At 35.7% G+C, this 18,827-nt stretch overlaps 1 protein-coding gene across 6 annotated transcripts in view; it reads left to right on the top strand.

Moving 5' to 3' along the window:
* The window catches only part of ABCG2 (ATP binding cassette subfamily G member 2 (JR blood group)), a 131,123-nt gene that overhangs the window by 73,842 nt on the left and 38,454 nt on the right, over positions 1–18,827 (top strand). For 4 of the 6 annotated variants that reach the window (XM_078445921.2, XM_078445923.2, XM_081795554.1 and 1 more), the window contains one exon: positions 14,548–14,769. The exons of 1 other annotated variant lie outside the window; for it this stretch is intronic. In XM_078445921.2, the coding sequence (XP_078302047.1) occupies positions 14,567–14,769 (203 nt within the window). In that variant the 5' untranslated portion in view covers positions 14,548–14,566. Of the gene's footprint in view, positions 1–14,547; positions 14,770–15,180; positions 15,205–18,827 lie in introns of those variants that run through there. One more of the 6 variants, XM_078445925.2, reaches the window with a different exon arrangement.

Here is an 18,827-nt window from a genome sequence, read left to right as displayed (position 1 = left end):
AAAATTCAGATTTTAAGTTCCCTTTCTAACAGTGCTCAATACCCTGCTAGCTTCTGCTTTCTGTCCATTCATAAGTTTTGTAATGATCACCTGACAGTGACTTGAGACTCCTAACTCCTTGTCGGATTTAATCTCTTGGCATTATAGTAAATGTTTGCAGGAGGTATGTGCTTAGATAGCATGTCCTTATGCCTATGAGGCAGAGTTGAAAACTCTCCATTTACTAGTATTATCCCTAGGAAAAAAATGTAAGAGGACGGCACTGAATTCTTGACCTGAGGCTACTCTGGCTTCTCCCAGCATGAGCAATAGTTATGACTGTGGACAGGTGTCTGGCTGAGAACTTTAGAATTAACTTGTGTGCTTTTCTTATCTATGTGCAGTTTCCATTGTGTTATGCATTCCGCTTATAGTAGACTATCAGATTATGAGTGTAGTAAAGAGTAAAATAGAGAAGAATGGTATTTTAAATGCAGGTTATCATTCTTATAATAGATATGCCAGCATCTATGTCAGGAGACTGTTTAAACTTTTTAAAAAAGTAAAAATGTGGCTTCACTAGTTGGAAAACCATAAGAAGAGAGTAAAGATGACACAGGTAAACCGCCAGAAAAGGGACAGCTGAAAAGTGGAAAAGAATCTCATTAAAGCCCCTCAGTCATGTGTGAAAGAGCTTTTCCACCTGGCTAAGGGACATAATCAAGCCAGATAACAGAGTAGGCTGGGTTCAGGTGAATTTTTAAGCCATTTGGATACTTCTTTTATTTTTATTATATTGTTATACCCATTATCAACAGTGTATTTATAATTCAATTCATATTTTGTGTATCTGGTTGTAAATTTTATATCATCTAATTTCACACTTAATATAAATCCATTTGATTTGAATATGGTGATGTGTGTGTATGTGCTGTGTGCACACTTTAGTTCTATGGGCCTTGGGAAACTGACTTTACAAATATCATATATAGACATAAATGTGTAAGACTTATTTTTTTGCACAGTAATATATACATGCCTCTTGTTTATTAAATCACTGGTTTCAATGTTACGTTAAGGTATTTGCAGACGAATTTCAGAACAGAATTAAAATATTGTTAAAATTGCAGCTTAATAAATGTTTTTGCAGTGGGTCTAGGACACAGAAAGGGATAAGAACCCAATTAGGACCAGCAGATGCTCTGGAAGAAAGGAAGCAGCAGCAAGTTGGGAAGACGATTTTTGTGATAAGGAAATCTAGAGGTGATTTAGGTTGTTTTTTATATATAAAAGAAGATAAGGCTAATTCACTGGTAGCAACACATATGCTCAGAAAGCTTCTGAACATAGGGAAATATTAATGTTTACTTGGAAGCAGTTTCTTTTGGTGACCCATCTAAACTCAGTATATGATATTAACTGGAGACCCAGCACTTTGAAGTTAACATGGTACTGAGGTTGTTGTATTTTCTTTATTTTATGATCATTACTATATATTTTTTGTTTCATCTTGGAGTAATGCATTGTTCCAAATGGTGTTAGAAATAAAAAGTTTGTTGTTGTTGTTGTTGTTGTTGTTGTTGTTGTGTGTGTATGTGTGTGTGATGTGCTTTAGCTGGATGGTATGCCTAGGTTATACCTGTCTAATCTCTTGATTTGTGACTCAGGAGAATTTCTGAAGCCAAGCCGTCTCTCTGAGGAAGATTGTTGGAATCCTAATGAGGAACTGAGCAGCTTCTAGACAGTATGAATCACAAACTTAATCCTATCACAATGAAGGCGCTTTGTATGCACACCCTTCTAAAATGTGATTGTATTAATAAGTTTTAACCATCTGCCTTGTATGGGCATAGATTATCTTTCTTGGGCACTTTAGTTCCAGTTGGTGCCTTTTATTAGTAGAAAAATCTCAAAAAATCTCTTAAAAATTTCCATCTTGAGCCAATGTCCTATTTAGATTTGGTATGTTATTTGATTGTCTTAATAAGTCTTAGGAAAGGATTAGTGGCTTCCTCAGTGCTAAACATTAAATGAGGATGACTGTAGAAGTGATTGCTGGCATTAGAACTGGCATATTTTGGCTTCTGAAGACATGGGGAGATAGCTTAAGAAGTTTATAAAGTCAAGATGTAAAGTTTATAGATTACTTGTACCTTATACCTTTGCTTTCACTGCTTTAAGAGAATAGGATTTTGGCTAATTATTACCATTCATTGTGTTCACAGATTAAAACTAAGCTATTTACCTTTAATTTCCTGAGTGCCAGTCTTTAGGTGTTTTCCTACTTTACCAGTTACCAAAATTGAATGGAGTGTTATACATGTGATGACAATAGAGCAGATTCTGGGTGCAGAAACAATTACTCAGCTCTTCCTTTGTTTTTTAGCTGTTTTACTATGATATGCCTAGGTTGGTTTTCTTTTATTTATCCTGCTTTGATGTTCCTCGAGCTTCTTCAGTTTGTGGCTTGAGAACCTCATCAGTTTTAGAAAATACATGGTTAGTATTTCTTAAAATGTTGATTCTACTACAGTTTTTCCACTTTGAGGTCTCCAGTTACATGTATGCCAGACCTTTTTCATCATATCCCATATATTTCTTAGACTCTTTTATGTAGGTTTCATCTTTTTCAATCTGGAGGACCTCCCTCCACACACACACACCATATTGATAATTTTCATCCATGTTTCAAACTAGATGTTTGCTGCATATGAGTCTACCAATTCCACTAATTCTCTTTTCTAATCTGTGTCTAAACTGTTATTAAACTCATCTATTGATTTTTTTGTTTTTCGATATAGATTCTGGTTCTTTGGTGATAATATCTTTTTATTCATTTTCTTAAACATATTACTCAGTTATTTTAATGTCAATGTCTGATGATTCTAGTCTGCATTACCTGTGGGTCTATTTCTATTTTCTTGTTTTTAGAACATTAGGTTCTGTTAACTGGCATGTCTGGTAATTTTTTATTGAAAATTTGGATGATGATGTCTTTCAGAGCAGATTTAACTTTCTCCTTGCAGACAAATCAAGTATGAATGGATCAGTAGAAGTTGGTCTATTTCTGGGTTGCCTGTATTCCTGCGGCATAGCCTTCCTGGGACCTGAAAAGCTTGGGGATTCCAGCTGATAACTTGCAACTCCAAAGTTTACCTTCTTAGCCCTGGGAGCTATTAACACAAAATGAACAAACCTTTTTAAAAATTTCAGAGAGTCTTCATTTGGCTTTGGATTCAGGGTAATGCTGGCCTCATAGAATGAGTTTGGTAGTTTTCCTCCATTTATATTTTTTGGACTAGTTTGAGAAGAGTAGGTATTGGTTCTTTTTTAAATGTTTGGTAGAATTCCTCTGTGAAGTCATCTGACCCTGGACTTTTGTTTGTTAGAAGATTTTTGATTACTGATACAATTTCTTTGCTGGTTATCAGTCTGTTCAAATATTTCTATTTCTTCCTGTTTCAGTTTTGGTAGTTTATATGTTTCTAGGAATTTACCCATTTCTTCCAGATTGCCCAATTTGTTGGCATATAATTTCCATAATATTTTCTTATAATTGTTTGTATTTCTGTGGTATTAGTTGTGATTTCTCTCTCATTCATGATTTTATTTATTTGGGTCCTTTCTCTTCTTTTTGATATGCGTTTATCAATTTTATTAATTTTTTCAAAGAATCAGCTCCTGGTTTCATTGAACTGTTCTACTGTTTTTTTGTTTGTTAGTTTGTTTTTGGTTTCTAAATATCACTTATGCTCTAATCTTTATTTTTTCCCTTATTCTGCTGGTTTTGGGCTTCATTTGTTGTTCTTTTTTAGCTTTAGATGTAAGGTCAGGTTGCTTGAGATTTTTCTTACTTTGTGAGGTAGGCTTGTATTGCTATGTACTTCCCTCTAATGACCTCCTTTGCTGCATTCCAAAAGTTTTGGACCATTGTGTTTTCATTTTCATTTGTTTCCATGCATTTTTAAAAAATTTCTTCTTTAATTTCCTGGCTAACCCATTCATTATTTAGTAGGATGTTGTTAACCTGTATGTGTTTGTGGTCTTTCCAAAATTTTTCACGTGGTTGACTTCAAGTTTAATGGCTTTGTGATTAGAAAATATCTATGGTATGATCTCAATCTTTTTGTTGAGGCCTGATTTGGAAGTTAATATATGATCTATTCTGGAGAATGTCCCATGTGCTTTTGAAAAGAATGTGTATTCTGCTGCTTTAGGAGGGAATGTTCTAAATATATCTGTTAAGTCCATCTGGTCTGGTGTGTCATTCAAAGCCATTGTTTCCTTGTTGATTTTCTGCTTAGTTGATCCATTGCTGTAAGTGGGGTGTGAAAGTCCCTACTATTATTGTATTGTAATCAGTGAATTCCTTTATGTTTGTTATTAATTGTTTTATATATTTGGGTTCTTTCAAGATGGGGGCATAAATATTTATCATTGTTAGATCTTCTTGGAGTGTCCCCTTTATTATGATATAATGCCCTTTTTCATCTCTTGTGACAGTCTTTAGTTTAAAATCTAGTTTGTCCACTAAAAGAGAGAACTACACGCCAATATCCCTGATTAACATGGATGCAAAAATTCTCAACAAAATACTAGCAAATTGAATCTGACAGTACATTAAAAGAATCATTCACCACAATCAAGTGGGATTTATTCCTGGGTTGCAAAGGTGGTTCAATTTTTGCAAATAAATCAACTGGATACACCACATTAATAAAAGAAAGGATAAGAACCATATGATCCTCTCAAATGATGCAGAAAAGGCATCTGATACAGTACAGCATCCATTCTTAATAAAAACCCTCAGCAAAGTAGGGATAGAGGGAACATACCTCAACATCATAAAGGCCATATACAAAAACCCACAGCTAATATCATACTCAATGGAAAAATACTGAGAGCTTTTCCTCTAAGGTCAGGAACAAGACAGGGATGTCCACTCTCACCACTGTTATTTAGTACTGGAAGTCCTATTTTCATCAATCAGGCAACAAAAAGATATAACAGGCATCCAGATTGATAAGGAAGAAGTACAACTGTCACTATTTGCAGATGGCATGACACTATATAGAAAATCCAAAAGATTCTGATAAAAATTTGCCAGAACTGATACACAAATTCAGTAAAGTCACAGGATACAAAATCAACATACAGAAATGGAATGGAAGCAGGCAGCAGAAACCTGATGGGTTTTTCTGCTCTTTAGTTAACATGTCTCTGGTGATCCTTTTGAGTGGCCCATAGAGCAAAGGCACTAATATTGTATATATATATATATACATACATATATATATATATATATATATATATATATATGTATATATATATATATATATATGGCAATTTCTCTAAAGTTTATCGTAAGTTGTTCAGCTTCAGTTTGCAGGACTTCAGGAAGAAGGGCAGTTTTAGTTCTTAATGATTTTAAGATGAAAGAATGGGAGAAGATAGGAAGCCTTAGTTTGGAGAGATAGCTCCAAATAGCCAGATAGTCAAAGAAACCAGAATTCAGGATCCAGCCCAGTTTTATAGGCAAACAGCAAACCCTCAAAGATAATTAATCAGAACTAGAATCTAACATCTATAAAGGTGTGTTTTTGAAATATAACCTTTCTCTCTAAAGTCACCTTCATTCCTGTCAAAAATAGCCCAATAAAGACTAATTTGTTTGTAAAATAAGTCCAGTTTTAACAAACTTGGCCTAATTATTTACCTAAGTATTTACATAAGTATTTATAGCAGGAATAGTAATTGAATATATAGATTCTTTTAAACCTGTTTTGTTGGAACTTTTGTAATGAATTTCAGTTTGAACCTTTGACATTTTTTAAGGCCAAGAGTGAAACCAAATACTTGCCATAAGATTCTACTATAATACCTATAGATTTGGGTGAATTCCTGTCTTCTTGAGGTCCCCCACATTTCCTGAGGTTCGTGCTTCTGTCAGGAAGTGATATTCTTTACTCGCCTGGTAAAGCTGCTGGGAACTCTGTAAGCACAGTATCAGGCCAACACCTCCTAGGGGCTTTATTGGCTCCATAAAGTCAATTTCAGTTCCTTAAAGCTGTCTGGTCATATCTGAGTCTACACATGTGTCTCTCAAATATGACATTCCAGTCAGAGCCTTGGTAATATAACCAGTGTTTCCAATGGTGTCCTGTAACAAGGAGAACAGATTCTTATTGTACTTTTGCAAATAATTATAATTGCCATGAAAGCAAGAATAATTATTGAGAGTTTCTAAATTCTGGAGGGTTCAGGTAGGGAGAAAAGATAAATGTTTTTATGTGTTCACAAAGGAATATTTTATCATATTTTTGTAAATCATAGATATTTTAAGAGAAGAAGTTTCCTTAAATCTGGAAGAGCAGAGAACCAGCAGTTTTAAACTACAGTTGTAAAAACTATAATCATTTTTTCTTAATTCACTTAGTCCCATGTTATTAATTTCTGTTTTGTTTGAGTGCAGTTTTTTTGGTTAGTCCTGGAAATTCTTAGTTTAGTTTTGTGATCTTAAGGGCATCAAAAAACTATATTTGTCAAAAGTCCTTTTTGTGAATCTCCTTGAAGATGAAACAGATTTTGTAAGAGCATCAGACAATAACTATAAATGACAAAAGACTCAAAGATGGAGATGGTTAAAGGTCTGATGAAAGTTCATTATAATACAGTTGACAAGGAAATCCAGTTATTTCTGTGACACATAACAGTTTAATGTTTCAATAATTGGAATTTGAAGTGATGACATTATACCAGGACATATTAAAACTTTAGGAATTTTCTATAATTTCTGGAACAGTTATATAGCATTTACCCACATAATACAATCTAAGAAGGTTTATCATTATTTGTTTGACAGTGCTTCCCATGTAACTTAACATCCAAATAAACAAGGCTAAAGTTTTTGTGAAAAACTTTATTTAGAATTTAAAGTTTTGGGAAGTTTGTTAAAAATATCAAAAAGTTCGAAAGCACATGCCTAAATAGGATTACAGATCATTACAAAACTTAAGTTTTAAGTTTTAACCAAAATGGCACTAAGAGATTCTATAGAAGATTAAATAATTCTTAGCAAAACTCAGCTCCTTTAATATTGACAAGTTTTAGTTTTCTTTGGTAATTAGAGACCTGATAAAAACAAATATAGAAACCCTTGTTTTTCTAAGCAGATAAAGAAAAAAAATGTTGTAATTTCTTATCAAGAGCAGATCAATAATCTAAGTAAGTCTTATCTTTTTAACAGAGAGAAAAACCAAATTTTAATTTTATACTGGTGTACTTTTTTTCATTTTAGGTTTTTATTTCAATTCCAGTTAGCTAAGCATCTAGTATTATATTAGTTTCAAGTATACAATGTAGTGATTCAACAATTCCATACATCACCCACTGCTCATCACAAGTGCCCATCACCTATTTAATCCATCCTCCCTAGCCCTCTCTCCTCTGGTCAATATCAGTTTGTTCTCTCTAGTGAAGAGTCTGTTTCTTGATTTGTCTCTCTCTCTCTTTTTCCCCGTTGCTCATTTGTTTGGTTTCTTAAATTCCACATATGAGTGAAAACCTATGGTATTTGTCTTTTTCTCATGGACTTATTTTGCTTAGCATGAAACTCTATAGTTTCGTCCATGTCATTGCAAATGGTAAGATTTCATTCTTTTTATGGTTGAATAATATTCCTGTGTGTGTGTGTGTGTGTGTGTGTGTGTGTATATATATGTATATATATATATATATATATATATATATATATATATATATCATATTTATCTCTTCACCAAATAATGGATACTTGTAAATAGCATTGTTTTTTAAATTTCTCTTTCTGTTGCTTAATTATTGGTGTATAGAAATGCAACAGATTTCTGCACATTGGTTTTGTGTCCTGTGATTTTACTGAATTCATGTACTACTTCTAGCAGTTTTTTGGTAGAGTCTTTTGTTTTTCTATATACAGCATCATGCCATCTGCCAATAGTAAAAGTTTAACTTCTTCCTTACAGATTTGGATGCCTTTTATTTCTTTTTGTTGTCTGCTGTTGTGGCAAGGATTTCCAGTACTATGTTGAAAAAAAGTGGTGAGAGTTGGACATCCTTGTCTTGTTATTGATCATAGGGGAAAAGGTCTCAGTTTTTCTCCACTGAGTATGTTAGCTGTGGGTTTTTTGTATATTGCCTTTACGATGTTGAGGTATGTTCCCACTATCCCTGTACTTTGTTGGGAGTTTTTCTCATGAATGGCTGTTGTACTTTGCCAAATGCTTTCTCTGTGCCTATTAAAATGATTATATGGTTCTTATCTTTTCTTTTATTGATGTGATGTATCATGTTGATTGATCTGCAAATGGTGAACCACCAGGAATAAATCCCACTTGATCATGGGAATGATTTTTTTTAATGTATTGTTGAATTTGGTTTGATAGTATTTTGTTGAATATTTTTGCATCTATGTTCATCAGGGAAATTGTCCTGTACTTCTCTTTTTTGTGTGGTGCCTTTATCTGGTTTTGGTATCAGGGTCATGCTGGCCTCATAGACTGAATTTGGAAGTTTTCTTTCCTTTTCTATTTTTTGGAATAGTTTGAGAAGAATAGGTATTAACTCTTCTTTGAATGTTTGGTAGTATTTACCTGTGAAGCCTGATCTGGGACTTTTGTTTGTTGGGAGATTTTTGATTACTGATGCAGTTTCTTTGCTGGTTATCAGGTCTGTTCAAATTTTCTATTTCTTCCTGTTCCGTTTTGGTAGTTTATGCATGTCTAGGAATTTATCCATTTCTTCTAGGTAGTCCAATTTGTTGGCATACAATTTTTCATAATGTTCTCTTATAATTGTATTTATGCGGTGTTGGTTGTGATTTCTCCTCTCTCATTTGTGATTTTATTTATTTGAGTCCTTTCTCTTTTTTTGTTAAGTGTGGCTAGAGGTTTACCAATTTTATTATTTTTTTTAAAGAATCAGCTCATTCTATTGTTTTTTTAGTTTCTATATCATTTCTGTCTGCTCTAATCTTTATTATGTTCTTCCTTCTGCTGCTTTTAGGTTTTGTTTGTTGTCCATTTTCTATACAAGTTTACTTTTAAACTTGTTTATTCTGAGCATAGTCATTCCTGACCATGCATCAAATTCTTTTCCCCTTCACAGACCTTCTACAACTTTCCTTTTCTTTTAGACTTTGCCGTAAGCTTTCCCTCTGTAAAACAATCAGTCTTATTTTAGGACAAAATTATTTTTTTTCTCTCAACAAAAATGTATTCTCATTCCTTATATCTTTCTTGCACATCTTCTACTTTCCTACATACAGAGTTGCTTTCTTTGTCATTTCCAGCAGTCTCCATTACATTTAGCAGAATTTTCACTCTTAGAAACCTTAGTCTTCAGTGAAAACTAAGTAGTTAGGATTTTGAACTGTTACACTAGAATTCTTTACATTGGCAAATTTATGAACACATTTCAGTTTTTGGAAACGTGTTTTTTTCATAGTATAATTTTCAATAAAGGATAAAATTATTTAGCAGCAGATCTAAGTATTTTTAGTTTCTCAGTAATAATACAAAAGCAGAAAAGCCTTGTTTAGTAATAAATGTTTCCGGATTTTATCTTACTTGGAAAATTAGATACCCAATGAATTCAACCCAATTTTTCATTTAGCCTAGCAAAAGTTTTAACTTACCAGAGATTTTGAAAGCTATAAACCTTTTTATGTATTTAACCTATTTGCTTTTAACAATTACCCATGAGAACTTCATGAGACAGACAAAATCCAATAGCATTTTAAGTTATTTTTGCTGACAAATTACAACAGATAGAACACGAATTGAATAAATTCCGGTAGAATAAAAGCTGATTATTATATTTTATATTGATAACTGCAAAAACGTGTCTATTTTAATTAAAGCAGCCACCTTGAGTTAGCTTTAATACCGAATACGTTGCACCTGTGTTCACTTGAAAGTCAATCAGTTTGTTCCTGTTCTCCACTGTCAGTTTTACCTGGGGCTTCTGTGGGGAAGTCTCAAGTGAGTGGTTTAAGTCCAAGGGAGCCCTCGGGCCTCTTCATGCTGATTTGGAGCTGCTCCAGTTTGGACCTTCATAAGGAGGGGGCCCAATAGCTTGCGGTGCTTTGTGCTCCTCGACAGTGATGGTAGGATGAGCAGGAGTGGATAGCGCACGAGGCCTTGGTGTAGGAGCCGCCTGTGTGCGAGACCCGGATGGTGGTACAGTAACAGGACGGGGCGGAGGCGGCAGGAGTGCTGCTGGCAAGGTCAGACGCATAGTCAAAGTTTGGACTAACTTTACTTTATCTCCGTCTCCTGTATTTTCCTCCTGCAGAACCGGCTTTTTTTCTCTGCTTGCTTTTCAGGCCACTGGAGGAGGTGGAGGAGCAGGCAGTGGGTTGGTTAGGCATTGGTCCTGGTGTTTGTGTTTAAGAGGTGTTTTTAGGATTTGCGGTGTCTGCCTGTCTTGCTCCCTTTTTCTTCATTTTTTATGACTATTGAGAAGTGGGTCAGGTATCTTAAGTCTTTGTCTATCCTTATTTCTTTGGCCCATCAGTTGGGTTCCTTGCTGTGAGGCATCTTTATTATGGAGTAACGTAAAAGCCAGAATGTAGGGAATTTTATTCCAGATCATGTGAACTTGAAAAACATTTGAGTTATTTTTATCTTTCTGAGTTCTAGAATGCCCAGTTTCTAGAGCTCTTGCTTTTAAACTAATTAAATAGAACTCCTTTACAGATTAATTTTAGCAATACCAATTGGAGGTAGAGAAAATACCTCATCTGTAACGCATATAGACATTTACACAAACAAGGTGCACACATAATTAGCCTCTGTTTCAGTAATATTTGTGGAGAGGACATCTAAGACCCAACTTCCAAATATCCTCCTTTTATTAAAACAAATCTGATTGCAAGACAGCAGGATACTTTCTGGATCCATTAACTAGTTATTTTCCATTTCCAGTAAGAACTCGGTCGGTTTTGTCCAAAGATATGAAACGCTACAGCAACGAACAAACCGAATGAAGCCCAGAGTACCTTTGTGAGGGTTGGGTCCTCCCCCAAAGCCAGGGGTTCACTGGTTACACCAAATGGCTCCCTAGTTTCTAGCTGCTTGGTCTTATAGCTGGCTTTCTCTCATAGTGTACACAAGAAAACTAATCCAGACATGTCGAAGAACTGCATTTGGGATTTGAGACTCAGGTTATCCTTAAATTTCCCCATTAGTAAGCACTTGCCGTGTGTAGGCTCCACATGTATTGTACGTACAGCCTGCCAGAGTTTCCTGTGGGTGGTTGTTGGCTTTCCAGCAGCGTTAGGCTTTTGAAGCACGGTTCCCCATTCGTTTTAGTTTCAGTTTTATTTGTAGAATAAGGCTTGACTAAGATCTAAGGATATCAAGTGTGGTGGGTTGAGAGGGTGCTGCTTGTGAGAGTTACTTCCAAGGACCGTGATACACCTTCTGATGTCTCTGGATTTCTCTCAGTGAGGTAAAAACCATCGAAGGGGCTGGGAGCACTGGATGATCTGTCTTTATGTCTGTGTCCCTGGACCATCCAATCATTAATTACCTTATTAGATGGAACATTCCTATGGGACCCCTGCAGGTCTTGAGGAATATCCTCTGACACTTCCATTACAGGCTTTCAGTCATCTGAAAGGATCATTTGGCCAGAAGTAGCAAATGTCCTTGCTGCTTAGAGCTGAGTGATTCGGTCTCTCATATTTCTAACCAGAAAATTTACTCAAGCCTTACACTGAAGGTCTAGCAATTAGTATAATGCCAAATTCAAACATCCAGCCCATCAATTCCAACCCCTGTAGGTTATTCCCACCTGAGATCATTCCTGTAACTCTCAACAGCTTGAATAAAAGTCAGGACCATCAACTCAAATTGAGGAGGTGCAGATATCAGGAGAACTCACCCGATATATCTATGAGGTGCTGGGAGTTCACAGGGGTACCTGTGCTGGTACCCAGCGCCTGAGTTGCTCGGAGGTCTTGCGAGAGTTTCTCTAATATCCTGTCCTTCTATGCCAAGTAACATTGATGCAAAATGAACAAATCTTTTTAAAATTTTTAAAGAGAAAAGGAAAGACGAGCCCAATTTAGCACAATAGCCCAGGATACATAATCTTGACAAAGAAGAGAGTGCTTTGGGGAAGGAACATTTGGTGCAGTGTTCTACATGTTTTTTTACATGAAGAGTTACACATCATGATGAAGAAGGGCATTCCAGAAAGTTACAGACTTTATGTTTTCAGCATGTGCAAGGCTGTATGATTTTAATCTTATGGGAACCAAGAGGTTTCTTTTGTTTTTCCTATCTGTATGTTTGATGTTCCTTTTTGGTTGTTTTTTGAATGAAGCAGACATGCAATGTGTGCTCCAGACAGAGGTAGAGCCTATGCTTTGAGGTTTTGCCAAGTCATTTTGACCTTGGTGGGAAATGTAAAGTATAGCTTCCCTGAGAGCCCAGGAGCAGGGTCCACAAATGTTAAAAGTTAAAAATTTTCTTTATCATTGGCTGCTTAAATATTTGCTCAGATTTTTAGCCTCTAGCAGCTTCTTTCTGCCTGTTTTTGTTTTGTTTTGTTTTTTTTTTTTTTCTGAAATTTTCCCCATGTGTCTGCAATTTGCCTTGAGAGGAAAGGGCACAGAATGCTGGGTTTGCCTTTGCATTCTCTCCTTTCCAGGATTTTGGTTCTGCAACTCCTAGCTGCTTTGGTTACTCTAATCACACAGAGCTCTTCAAATAGTTGCATGTTACATTTTATCTACTTTTACAATGTTCTCTTTGGAGGATGCTGGGTTTGGAACAGCTGCTCCATCATAGCCAGAGAGAAAGTTCTTCATGGATAACTTTCATTTTTATTTATTTTTTAAAATTTAATTAATTAAATTTATTTTTCTTTTAGAGAGAGAGTGCGCGTGAGCAGGGGAGAGGGGCAGGTGGGGTGGGGAGAGAGAGAGAGATTGAGAATCCTAAGCAGGCTCTATGCTCAGCATGGAGCCTGATGTGGGGCTCCATCCCACAACCCTGGAATCATAACCTGACCCGAAATCAAGAGTCAGATGCTCAAGAGACCGAGCCACCTGGGTGCCCTGATAACTTTGATTTTTAAAAATTAAAACTGGGATGTCAACTATACTCTAACAAAACAGAACACTAAGTTGATGGTCATTTGACATTTCAAACCTAGTTCACAAGCTGTTAAGTTCATCTTAACTTTAGTCTAAATCTTTTAAATTTTTTTTTTAACGTTTATTTATTTTTGAGACAGAGAGAGACAGAGCATGAACAGGGGAGGGGCAGAGAGAGAGGGAGACACAGAATCTGAAGCAGGCTCCAGGTTCTGAGCTGTCAGTACAGGAGCCCAATGTGAGGCTCAGACCCACAAACCACGAGATCAAGACCTGGGCCAAAGTTGGGTGCTTAACCGACTGAGCCACATAGGCGCCCCTAAACTCCATTTATAAACTTAATACTCTGTTTTTGTTCTAAATTCTATACCTGCTTCATTATTGGTTTGATTTTATTAATAGTTTTTCTACTTAATTCTAAAGCTTCCTAGAATTTAAATATGTTCACCCATCATGGAAATGATTATGTCATCTCAAACAGTTTTGGAGCTTCTCTTCTTGGCTGATTGAGGGAGCATAACAGACAGGGATATAGAGTCTGGAGCAATAAATTCAGAGAAATTTCTCTTGTCCCTGACTGCCTGGATTAACTCCCTTTTTATAATAATAACTATATCAAGAACCCAAAATGAAACAACAAAAACAGGTGATGGTAATCATGTGGTCTGCCCCTAATCTTGAGATGTATCGTAATATGATTTTCAAACCAGGCAAGTCTAACTCCCACTTATCTTTTTCCTGTTTTATGAGTTTTGATTAATTTTCATTGTCTGTATTTACTTATTAGATGTTTAATTAACAACTAATTGAAGTTTATGCATTTGGAGTTGTGTCTGCCCCCCTAATATAGGTCCCATGGTTGTTCTTTTCACAATATAGCCTGTTCATTGGAAATGGAACTATTTATTGCATTGTAGTTTAAAATCGACTTGTTTTTAAAGCATGTTTAATAGTGTATTTTATTGAACCCACTGTACCTAAAATATTTTTACTTAAGCATGTAAAAAAAGGACTAATCGGGTATTTTACATTCTTTTAAAAAATTTAGATCTCTATTTTTAATTTTTCTGAATAGAGCTAAAATTGACAAATACCATTACATTGGTTTCAGGTGTACAATATAATGATTTAATATTTATTTATATTGTGAAATGATCACTGTAAGTCTAGTTAACATCTATCACAAAGTCACAATTTTTTTTCTTGTGATGAGAACTTCCAAGATCTGCCGTCTTAACAACTTTCAAACATACAGTGCAGTGTTATTATCTGTAGACACCATGCTGTATATTACATTTCCAGGATTTATTTATTTTGTAATTGGAAATGTGTACCAAAATGACTTGTTTTAAGTGTACTGTTAACTGGTATTTACAATCTGATTTATCTGGACTATCAACTTATTGTTGCTTTTCCCTCTACAGAAAGGCAGAAACTCTCCAGATGTCTTCCAGTAATGACGAAGTTTTTATCCCAATGTCACGAAGAAATACCAATGACCTCCCCACGACAACCTCCAATGACCTGAAGACATTTACCGAAGTAGCTGTGTTAAGTTTTCATAACATCAACTATCGAGTAAAAGTGACGAGTGGCTTTCTTCTTGGTCGAAAAACAGTTGAGAAAGAAATATTAACAAATATCAAGTATGTTCATGAACTTGTATTAAAACAGCTTTATTGACCTACAGTGAGCTTGACAGGTTTTGCTTATTGCAAATAAAGGAATTACATTTGTGTACAACTCTATACAGACATACAGACACGTGCTTTTATTTCTTGTGGCTGAACTTGGAGTGAAGTGGTTGGATCCCATATTAGGTGTGTGGTTAACTTTAAAGGAACTGCCAAATTGGGAAAGTGGTTGCTCTATGTGTATCAACTTTTGTTTGAGAAACTGAACAATTAATGTGTCGTTTAATTATTTCTGGGTACACCCTGTGGTTTACTGAATGGGAATGGCTGTATAATTTACTGGTTCTTGGTTGTGGGGATATAATTATCATCTCTGAACTTTAGTTTTCTCATCTGTGGAACAGAGAGAAGACCTGCTATTGTACTTTATGAGCCAGACACTTTTCGGTACTTATGTCCTTTATGTCCTTTATGCCCTAGATGCAAGAGCCAGGTAGTGGAAATGACAGTATATTGTAAAAGTACTTTGGTTTTCAAATACACTTGTTTTAAATGAGTGTTCCATTTATACAGTAATTTGTACCATTTACTTAATGCTTCTCCCCATTATATAGGCAGACAGAGTCTATTTACATATAAGACAAACTATGGCTTAGCTTAAGTGATGCAGTGGAATTCCAAGAGAAATTAGGAACCAAATCAATACATTTAACTGTATTTTAGAATCCAAATCAGTACAAAACTATGGTTTTCATTCTCTTCATCCAGGGCGAATGCATCATGTCGTGGTGGAGTGGGTAGAGTGGGGAGAGAAAAATGAGCATTTATGTAGAATCTAGTTGGTCCCAGATATCTCTACTCTTTCACAAATGATAGCCATCAGGGTTTTAATGTTTTTCTGATGTCTACAGAAGTGAGCTTGATTTTTCCTGTCTGTGGAGGGGGGAGTGAGTCTAGGTATGCTCAGACAGCATAGTCTGTTTGTTTGTTTAATAGGAGCAATAACTACTCCTAGACAAAGAAAGTAACTTTTTCGGGCTCTTTTATCTGTGGGCAGGGAGACTCTGGGGATCTGAGATCGACGGGGTTACCAGGAGGCCAGGTGCTTTGTAGGATTAGATAGAACTTTGTCCATGGAGTAATACCTACTGTCAAGCTTACTTCCTTGTTGCTTTTGTGTGTTAGTTGAGAAACCCTGAATAGGAAAATAGGAGAGGAATGGTAGATGCAAAGTTTCCTTTCTGAAAAGCTGATAATTTTTTTGTGGAACATCATAATCAAGAAAATGTTGGTCATGTGGTGCCTGGATGGCTCAGTCAGTTGAGTGTCTAACTCTTGATTTCAGCTCAGCCCACGATCTCACTGTTTGTGGGTTTGAGCCACATGACCGGCTCTGCACTGACAATGTGGAGCCTCCTTGGGATTCTCTCTCTCTCGCTCTCTCTGTCCCTCCCTCACTTGTGCTCTCTCTCTCTCAAAAATAAATAAATAAACTTAAAAGAATTAATACTCAAAAAAGAAAATGTTGGTCACTTCAGATTTTGTGCTAAGTGGAAGGTAACAAAGGACCTGAATATGTGCAGGTTGAATAGATTTAAAATGCGTGCTGTGCAAGCATATATTTATCTTGCTTATGTTTTAAAACTACTAGATTTAGTAACTTGGTACTGTAAAAGTGTCATCTGTTCAAGGCTTCATAAAGTTTTATGGTTCACTGGTATGCATTTCAGCAATGGATGAGTTCATCCTTGCGTGCAGAACTAGGTTCATAAAAACTCAGTCAAATCTTGTAATTCTTTATAATTTTATACTTAAAAGGACAGGTGGGATTGGTTTCCTTGTTTACTCACATGTCTGGTTTAGGGATCACTGAGAAAGGTCATCCCTGTTTTTGCTGCAGTGATTCTTATGTTTCCCCTATCTGTTGATTTCAACTAAGTAGAGTTTCTGGGATGGGGAAAGATTGCTTCCATAAACCTAATTTTTGATTTGTGTTTGATAGCACTGCCATCATTCACAGTAGTAACTGTATTTCAAGAAATCTGATGAGAATCTTGAGTTTTGTTTTTCCTTTGGACATTTTGTAATCTCATTTGTAGATCTAAGTAACTAGAACCTGATTTCCTCTGTCGGGGGAAGAAGACAAAACAAAATCTGACTATTAGCATTCAAAAAGGTAAGATTTTACTTCCTCATGAAAAACCTTTTTGTTACACTTAGTTTGTCCCCATATCCAGTATTTGGGCTTTCCTTCACGAAGGTTGAAGATCTATGGAAAAAATAGTCCATACCAGTAGATGTGTGGATATTTTTTAATCTCCAGGGAAATTTGTTATACTGTTTCAGGATTTTTTTAATTTATAATTTATTTTGACATAATTTTAAAAAGTTTTGAGGTTTATTTTTCAAAGACAGAGAGAGACAGAGCTTGAGTGGGGGAGAGGCGGAGAGAGAGGGAAACAGAATCCAAAGCAGGTTGCAGGCTCTGAGCTGTCAACAAAGAGCCTGATGTGGGGCTTGAACTCATGAACTGTGAGATCATGACCTGAGCCAAAGTCAGATGCTTAACTGACTGAGCCACTCAGGTGACCTTATTTTGACATAATTTTAAACTTAAACCTTGCACTTTTTACTCGGATGCCCCACCTGTCAACATTTCACTGCATTTGCTCGTTACTTTTACTCTTTATATACCCATTATCATTAGTACTTTTCTAAAAGCAAGCTGTCCATATGGTGTTTTATTATCCTTAACTCCTTTGGTGTATGCTTTCCAGAAATAAGGATCCTCTTTTATATAACAACTCAGTCATTGTTTTGGAACAGCCCAGGGGAAGTGCAGCCTCATAGTGAATGCAGTGGTGGGTGCTAAGGGACTGTCCGTCAACCACGCCTTTAACATACTTAACTAACCACCACATCATGTGTCTTTTGTCTCATCCAACCTGGTATTTTTCTGTCTCACCCTTGAACCTTGATTACTTAGTCATGTTGGTGTCTACCAGCCTTTTCCGCCGTAATGTTACCATTTCTACTTTGTAATTGATAAATACTATGAGGGGAGATACTCTGACATTATTCCAAAACTGTAGTCCTCATTAAAATTCAACCCACCAGCTTTAGCCCCCATTGATTCTTCCTTCCCAAGTCAGCAGTAACAATCACTATGATAGCTATCAAAAGGTGATTTTTCTGTTTTCATCCAACTCTTCAGTATGGATTAGATTGTAGTCTACTAAAAGAAAAAAAAGCTCTATTCTTCCTTTCTTCAGTCATTTCTTTATATCAGTATAGACTCATGGATTTCATATTCAATACCATTCAATAGAATTGCATTATTATCATTATTCTTCTTGATAATCTTACTGTTCCTGATTGGGTCAGTGGGAGACCTTTGCTTTTTTTACCTTGTTCTTTTGATATATTTTCTCATTTGAGTATTTTCTTGGCACAGCAAGAAGTTTCAGACTCCCTGAATACTTACCCTGCTTCAGACCTGGAATTAGCTGTTGTTCCTTTTCATGGAGGATGGTATTTATAAACCAAGATCTGGGTGTTTGGAATGTTCGTTGCCATTGGGATGTCATAGCTTCTAGGCCTTCTCAGTGGGTAGATCTAGGGAATATATATATATATATATATATATATATATATATATATATATACACACATACATGTACCTAAAGCTTTCTATATCTGTGTATATAGATTAAAACTCATGACTTCTCAGTAATACCTTCAATTCTAATTTTATACCTAGGGTTCTTTCTACATTTCTATCTTTATAAAATATCTCAAAAAATAAAAAACCTGGTTCTCATTATCCTTAATATACTTACTGATTTGCTTACTTTTCTTATTCCTTAATATAAGTAATTACCCTGCCCTCTAGCTGTCACCTCTGTTCCTTCCATCTCCCTTCACAGCCTGTGTTCTGTTACAGCTGTCAAGAAGTTTTTCCTACTTCTTGACATTTTTTTAAAGTTTATTTTTATTTTTGCAAGAGAAAAAAGAGAAAGAGTGCATGTGTGGGGGGTGGGGGAGGGGGAAAGAGAGTGAAAGAGACAATC

Source organism: Panthera onca, chromosome B1 (genome assembly GCF_046562875.1).
Source record: "Panthera onca isolate mPanOnc1 chromosome B1, mPanOnc1 haplotype 2, whole genome shotgun sequence".
Classification (NCBI taxonomy): domain Eukaryota; kingdom Metazoa; phylum Chordata; class Mammalia; order Carnivora; family Felidae; genus Panthera; species Panthera onca.
The sequence above is the reverse complement of the archived record's forward strand: the minus strand, read 5'-3'. Positions and strand labels throughout refer to the sequence as shown.